The sequence below is a fragment of the Lactuca serriola genome, chromosome 4, assembly GCF_051521515.1.
Source record: "Lactuca serriola cultivar US96UC23 chromosome 4, Lser_US96UC23_V15, whole genome shotgun sequence".
NCBI lineage: Eukaryota > Viridiplantae > Streptophyta > Magnoliopsida > Asterales > Asteraceae > Lactuca > Lactuca serriola.
Window position 1 is genome coordinate 85,328,016 of NC_136411.1, and position 7,500 is coordinate 85,335,515.

Consider the following 7,500-nt stretch of genomic DNA (forward strand, 5'->3'; position numbering starts at 1 on the left):
AAAAAACAACTAAATTAAATATATCATAACCACCACCCCACATTTTTTTTTACACGTTGGGTCTCATCTCTTTCTTTCTCATGATTTCGAATACGTTCTTCCTAAAAATTCCGATTGCAGGTCATTTTTTAAAGTTTATTAATGATTTTGAATACATTCTTCTTCCTAAAAATTTTGATTTCAAGTTGTTTTTAATAATTTATAAATTTCCCATTAAGTGTCAAGTTTAATTCTAACTTCCTTTAGCCACATCTTCCTCAGGATTAATTACATTACTTACAGGTGGTTTCATAACATCGTCTTGATCAATTGAAATGCACCTATCTTCCCAAATCAATTGTAGCTTACACCTCTCATTTTCATACCAAATCCTACCAGATTCTATAATCATATATTTTTTATTAATTAACCTTTATGTTTTACATATCATGTGTTTGGTTCCTACATCAATTTAGATACAAATAAAAGAATTAAATTAATCTAATTAACCTTTATGTTTTATGCCATGATCATTAAAATAAATCTAAGAGTGGCTTGTTGTTGAATTCATGACCATTCTCACATTAAAAGAGTTGATTGTCAATTTTAAATTGAATAGTAACATAAGCATGCAATGTTTTCTGAGAAGGAAAAAACTATTGTTGGAGATGACTGAAGGTAGGCAGTAGGTCAGGTGGCTGTTGAAGCATCGAGTACGTAGCATTGATGGGTTGCAGATTGATTCCGAGAGCCATCAGGGGCTGCTGATGGGTAGTGACCACAGCAGTACACCTGAGCTCTGAATCCATTTTGAGCACCACATAAATTAATCTTGAAATTGACCAAATGAGCTTTGAAACCCGAAACAAAAAAATCATTGTAGAAGACATTAGTGCTACCCCCCTTTTGGAAGTACCCCATCCATCATTTTTGACTTTATTAAACTTATTTTGAGTTTTTTCATGGTTCGAGGAGGAGTATAGGGCAGCCGAGGAAGTAAGTGGCATATCTCAATAGAGTCGGTTGCTTCTTCACGAGACTCATGAATACGAAGCATGTTTTTGGCTTCAAGAAATGACAAAAATGGCTTTGTATTAGTGATGACATCGTTAATCTTGTGGTAAGAGGGAGGCAGTTGGTGTAAGATCTACATGACCAGCTCAATCTTATCGATGTTTAAATCACAGTCAGCTAATGGTTTGACCAGGTTCTTCAAGGAATGAAAAAATTCAGTAATGGAGGAGGGCCCTTTCTTTTTGTTTCGGAATTGTTCCTGAAGTTGAAGCATCCTTGACATCTTGTTGTTGAGAAAAAACTCACTAAGCTTGTCCCATAGGTCTTTAGAAGTGCAGTTATCACTTGAAACAATTTGCAAGAGGTTTTCACCGCATGTGGGGTAGACCCATGATTTGATTCTAGAATCAATAGCTTCCTAATCCTTATCTTTATCTCCTTGAGGTTTGAATTTTCCTATTATATGACCATAAAGCTTTTCATCTTTACAAGTATACAAAAACATTATGCGCCATAATTTATATTTTGAGCCATCTAGAGTTAATTTGAAACTGAATTGCGAATAAACATTATTCAAGGGAAAGACCAATTGGCTAGCAGTGGTATTAGAACTGATGGCAACAAAAGATCTAACAGGTGTGGTCATTGTGAACCAGTGAAAAAACCAAAATAAAGCTTAATATAGATAAGAAATAAAAGACAAGATGCAAACCATAGGTTGAAGCAAGTCAATGCTCCTTAGAGCCTCCTGTGAACAACAAGCAGCAACTGGAAGCAGCGACAACAACACATAAACAACAGTGAAATAGCAAACATCAAAAATTCGAAATGGATTGAAGCAATTGAAAAGGCTCAACTGGTGTAGGTAGAAGGAACTCTAAGATCCGTAGAGTCTTCCAGATGTGAAAAAGAAGCAGAGGACCAACAATTAGCAATAGATTGCAGAAGGCAACACAAAAAAAGAGACTTGATGTGAAAGTCTTGGTTGTGAAAAAATGCAGCAACAGAAGAAGCGATCAGGGAAGATAGCAACAGTAAGCAGGTCAAAAGTAGATGATAACAATCAGGGAAGATTCGACGACACCAGAAACGAATCAGGTGTATGTGATACACAGGAGAAAGTATCAGACGAAAAAAATGTTAATCCGTCCGGTTGTTAGGTTTATCCGCACAGTTGATGGCTTGATACCATGTTGACTATTGTGGAAAACCCCTTAATTAGGGTTGCATCTAAAATCAATATATATAGTGTAGAAAGTTACATATGATCCCCTATACAATACAACGATATAAAGAAACATGTAACACTATCTAACACAATCAATAATAATTGGAAAACGTATTCACCAACTCTAAAACATAACTTGGTTACAGAAATTAAAAAAAAAACATTATTTTTATTGATGGCCAAGAAGACAGAAAATAGGTATATCAACAAAAGTTTTGATTAAGATTCCTAAACTAACAAGAGACCCATAGGATAACTTAACTTAAAAAAATAATTATTTTATTTTAAATCAACTCCAACAAATTAATTAAGTAAAAAACCAAAGATTAGACATCTAGAATTAGCTTTCTTCAAAACTTTTCCAATCCTGAATCACAAATCTACATAGATGAATTTCAAGACCAAAACAAAAATATTTAGATGCTCTAGTTTTGAAAAAATGATCTAAAGTAAAACCTTACAAAACCATACGAAATTAAAACAAACATCAATCTAAAAACATAGAACATGCAACAAACACCCACTTTTAAAATGCAAGGGAAAAACACTGGAACTACATATGGGTCACTTGATTTCATAAACCGTACTATGTCTCAACCGAGCTATAGAAGTATACCTTTATTATGCAACATGGTTTACAGCTTACGTGAGATCTATATGTATAGAAATAAAACAGGTTTAAAAATGAATTCATGACACCAATTCTTGGTCGTCATAGTTGAAGTTGCGTTCCTCGAGCAACCTTGAATCTACATAGCTCAACAATCTTCCACTTGTAGGATAATAATGAAACCTAATTCATTATGTATCATGTAATTCTCATAACCTAAAACAGAATAACATTCTATCCCTAGTCTGAAACCTTCTATCAATCATATGAAATGAGAGTTGAAGCTATGAAAAGCTAGAACTTTTCCACCATCACCACCTTAAAAAACATATTATTGGATTATTTGTACCAAAGATTTTCCATAATAAAAATATTCGATCATTAATCAATACTTTTATTGAAGTGATATACTATTTTAATGTATTTGTTCATACAATGAAACATCAGATTCTTCCCAAGATTAACTGCATACTTGTTTTGACACTAAAGAACATACTCTTCTTATTTCATGCCTAACTATGATAGAAACTTCTTCTACCAAAATGAGCTCTTTTCTTTAAATTTCAATGAACGTGTATTCTTCTTTAATGGTTGAAAGAGCAACACTATTATGAAATCTAAATATACAATTGATTGGTGTTACCCCAACTATAAGTACATATAAGTAATGCTCTTACCCGAAAACGAACAACCACCCAAATAACCATCTTTAAATCCTTCCAAGACAATGTTTGAAACAATTAAAAACTATAGAGGTTTATTTAAAGTATCATACCAACCAATTGATAGTTCTCTTTTCCCTCATTTTACATGAACTTCCTAACATCCCATTACAATACCATATCATGCATCAATCTACCCACTGTTAATGCATAGACGACTTTATCAATCTCCTTATTTTCTTTATCTACCTATTATAATTAATTATTTGTAAGTTTTATGTGACTTCTCAAAGGTGTACTTCTATAATTTACATTATTCAGATAGAACTTCTCTAACACTTCCTAAAGCTCTTAAAAAAGTTATAAAGTACCTTTTCATCGGTCTCTGATTATGCTCATATTAAACATGTGTCCCCAACCCTAAATCTTTCATTATAAACATTTGGTATAAGCACTTCTCCAATCCAATGATCTTATTTATGTTTATCCATTTATTAAAATATTATCAATATAATACAATAGGAATTGAACTTCTTTATGTAGCTTCAGTGATCCATTTCACATATTGTATATCCATTTCCTTGCATAAAATTTTCAAACTTCAAGTATCATTCCCTCAATTATTACTTTAATCTATACACACGTTTCCTCAATTTTCACAACATAATTTTCTTGTCCAACTATCTAGAATCCTTTAGGTTTTGCCATATAAGTTTTTCTTCGAGATCACTATGCAAGTAAGTTGTATTTATATCTAATTGTTCTAGGTGAAAGTCCTTAGATACCATAATACCTAAGACTAACTTGATTCTAATAATATTTACTATCATATATTTGATTTTGTAACTCCTTTTTAATATTTGAAACCCTTGACTATGAAAATGTTCCTTGGACATATGTTTTTATTTTGCTCTTTTTTTATTTTGGAAATCTACTTATTTTTTAATACTTTATTCCTTGCAAGTGACTTGACTAAGGAGCACGTTTTGTTCTTTTCAAGTAAACGCATCTTACCCTACACATCTTGCTTCTAGTATATGAAATCTTCAATTTTAAGGCTTCTAGAAAAGACTTTGTCTTACCTTTCTCATTCAAAAGCACATAGTTTATTAATATTTTTCTAATATAATGTAGAAAACAATTGTATTTAGTTGTTTGCTACAATTTACCATGATATATTTTTTATAGCTCAACAATATCACTACTTTATAGAATGTATTTTTATTTAACATGATGATGGTTCTGTAAATAGGTCCATTTACTATCAACTATGAAAATTCAACTTTGGAGAAACCAATGCTTACGATAAACCCGTATAGTTGGACGAAGGTGCGTAATTATTACCTTGTTTTATATATAATTATTAAATAAAATTTACATCACTACCTCACTACAAAAACATTCATTATTCCAAAAAAAATAAGTCGAAAATTATTATTTGTGGACACAAAGATTGTTAGTGATTAGGGTTTAGGCCCAAGCCCTTTAGGGTTTAGATTAGATCTTCTATGTATCCCTATTTATATGAGGTTTAACCTCACTATTTATCAATGTAGCATTTTATTATATGACGTGGTATCATAGCTCGAGGTTAAAACCTTACTTCTGACCACAACCCGTAGCTGCCGCCCTCTACCTCCGACGACCTTCTCTAATAGTCGTCAAACTTGCCTTCATTATGTTCTTTATTTTTCTATTTCTTCTCTTCTCTGCCTAAATAATAAAACAGTTGTTGGCATCAAACTAGAGCTCTTACCTCGACTTCTTCTACTGCCTCGTTTGCTTATGTCTCCTCGTCAGATGGCTCCTGCCTCTAAGCTTTCTGGCTTCTTCTCAACTTGCCTCTTCTTCAGATCTATTTTCCGAGTCAGTCGGAATAGGCTTCGTCCGCCGCAGCTTGAGCCCTCTTTCTTTCTCGCTGCTTTTCTATGGACTTCTCTGCCGACGAATCAATGATCGTCGCCGCTACCGCTCCTCTCTTCTTATACAAAGAACCGTCGCTGGCCGCCGCTTCTTCTTTTTCCTTCTCCAATGAGCAATTGTTGTTAGCTGCCATCGTTAGAGCTCTGCCACCGCTACTATCGCTGTCTTCATTTATGTTAAGTTTTATGTTATTGTTTTCCAGTTTAATCTTCCCATCCCGATCAAACTGCGGGGGATGTTAGTGATTAGGGTTTAGGCCCAAACCCTTTAGGGTTTAGATTAGATCTTTTATGTATCCATATTTATATGAGGTTTAACCTCACTATTTATCAATGAAGCAATTTATTATATGACAAAGATTTCATACCAATGTGATAGTGACAAGCTTGTATATTAGTGAAATTCAAGTTGATATATACTAGAAACATATATATATATATATATATATATATATATATATATATATATACTAGCCGTTTACCCGCGCAAAGCGGCGGACGACAAATAGTTTGTTTCGACAATTAATTTCTTTTCGACGGAGAATGATTATTTTCAATTCAATCATTAGTTTGTTTTAGGAACATGTTATATTAAAAATAAAGAAAATTCATGAAATGACTAAATTATAGGGTGTTGAGTATTTATTTGGATGAAAAAAGATCTGGTCAAAACCTTGGAAGAGAAGATTTATAGGAGTTTGTTTAAATTTTAATATTATCTTATTAGTGATTAGTTGTACAATTAGCTTAATGATTTGGACGTTTTAAAAAAATATTATTATTTTATTCAATCTATTTTTAGAAATAGTGGGATTTGTTTTATAAGATAGTAAAGATATATATATATATATATATATATATATATATATATATATATATATATATATATATATATATATATATATATATGTCTTGCTTTTTGGGAGACAATTTTAATGTTGTCTATAGTGTTTTATATAAATACACAATGTCACATTTCATATTATACAAAAGGTTTGGTATTAACAAGACAACGAGTATATGTTTTTGGTATAATGAATCATCTTTATATTTCAGGAAGCAAATATAATATTTGTAGATCAACCTGCTGGGACGGGATTCTCATATGCGAAAACTCAAATATCTTACATAACAAACGATACATTAGCAACAATGCATGCTTACCATTTTATGAGAAAGGTAATTTAACTTCTTGATAAATTATTTATTTTTCTAATTTTTTTCAGTTATCATAACACCAATAAATACAATCCATGTATATTTTTGAATGCATATACATAATCCCCTTTTTGTCCTTGAAAATAAAATTCGTTAATGAAGCATCTATTATATGGGCTACTTGAAAGTAGTTTAAGATAATTCACTTTTTAAAGTCAGAAATGTTAAAAAGCTCATTAATACGGGAATTTAAGCCAAATTTCAAGTTCACACGTGATTTCTTAAGTTACAAGGAAGTATCGATCAATAAGGAAGAAAAAGAGTAATTGAAAACATTGCATATCTAAAACGCTTATAAAAATGTCCAATCTTCTCTGCTTTCTATCTCTACGAATTGCCTATTGAATACATGTAAAAATAAAAGTGTTAGGCTTGGAAAGCCTATACCCGTGGTCAATTCTTAAAGGCATTGGATAAGGTTAGCAATTCAATTCCAAAACAAACCCAAAAATAGTTTCAATGCATGTCAAAGTGACAGTAGTTTCGATTGTTAGGATAAAGCATTTCAAATCCTATATCATCAACTTTCAAGTAATTTAATAATTCCAAATAATCAATGCATATGCTTTTATTTCCAAGCTCCAAGTTAACAAACTTGAGGTTAAATTAAAGTTGAGGCAACATGGATATGAGACTCTTTAAGAGGAGTGTGGAAAGATTATGGCTTTCTATCTGGATATTTCAAAAACAGGAGAATCACCAAGGCTTTTCAGGAATCAGTGTGCCCCCAAGATACACGTTTCATCTACCTGCCCCAAATAAAATGTGTTTTCTTAGCCCTAGTCTTACAAAATTACTTAAATTGCTCTATAGGATAGTAATCTCATGACGCTTATAGTTAAGCCTCATGCATAAGAGGTTATTATA

At 31.9% G+C, this 7,500-nt stretch overlaps 1 protein-coding gene across 3 annotated transcripts in view; it reads left to right on the forward strand.

Moving 5' to 3' along the window:
* The window catches only part of LOC145102053 (serine carboxypeptidase-like 18), a 39,760-nt gene that overhangs the window by 2,172 nt on the left and 30,088 nt on the right, over window positions 1-7,500 (forward strand). For 2 of the 3 annotated variants that reach the window (XM_079039385.1, XM_079039386.1), the window contains exons 4-5: window positions 4,746-4,822; window positions 6,472-6,594. In XM_079039385.1, coding sequence (XP_078895511.1) covers window positions 4,746-4,822; window positions 6,472-6,594 — 200 coding nt within the window. The remainder of the gene's footprint in view (window positions 1-4,745; window positions 4,823-6,471; window positions 6,595-7,500) is intronic. The other variant, XM_079039387.1, reaches the window with a different exon arrangement.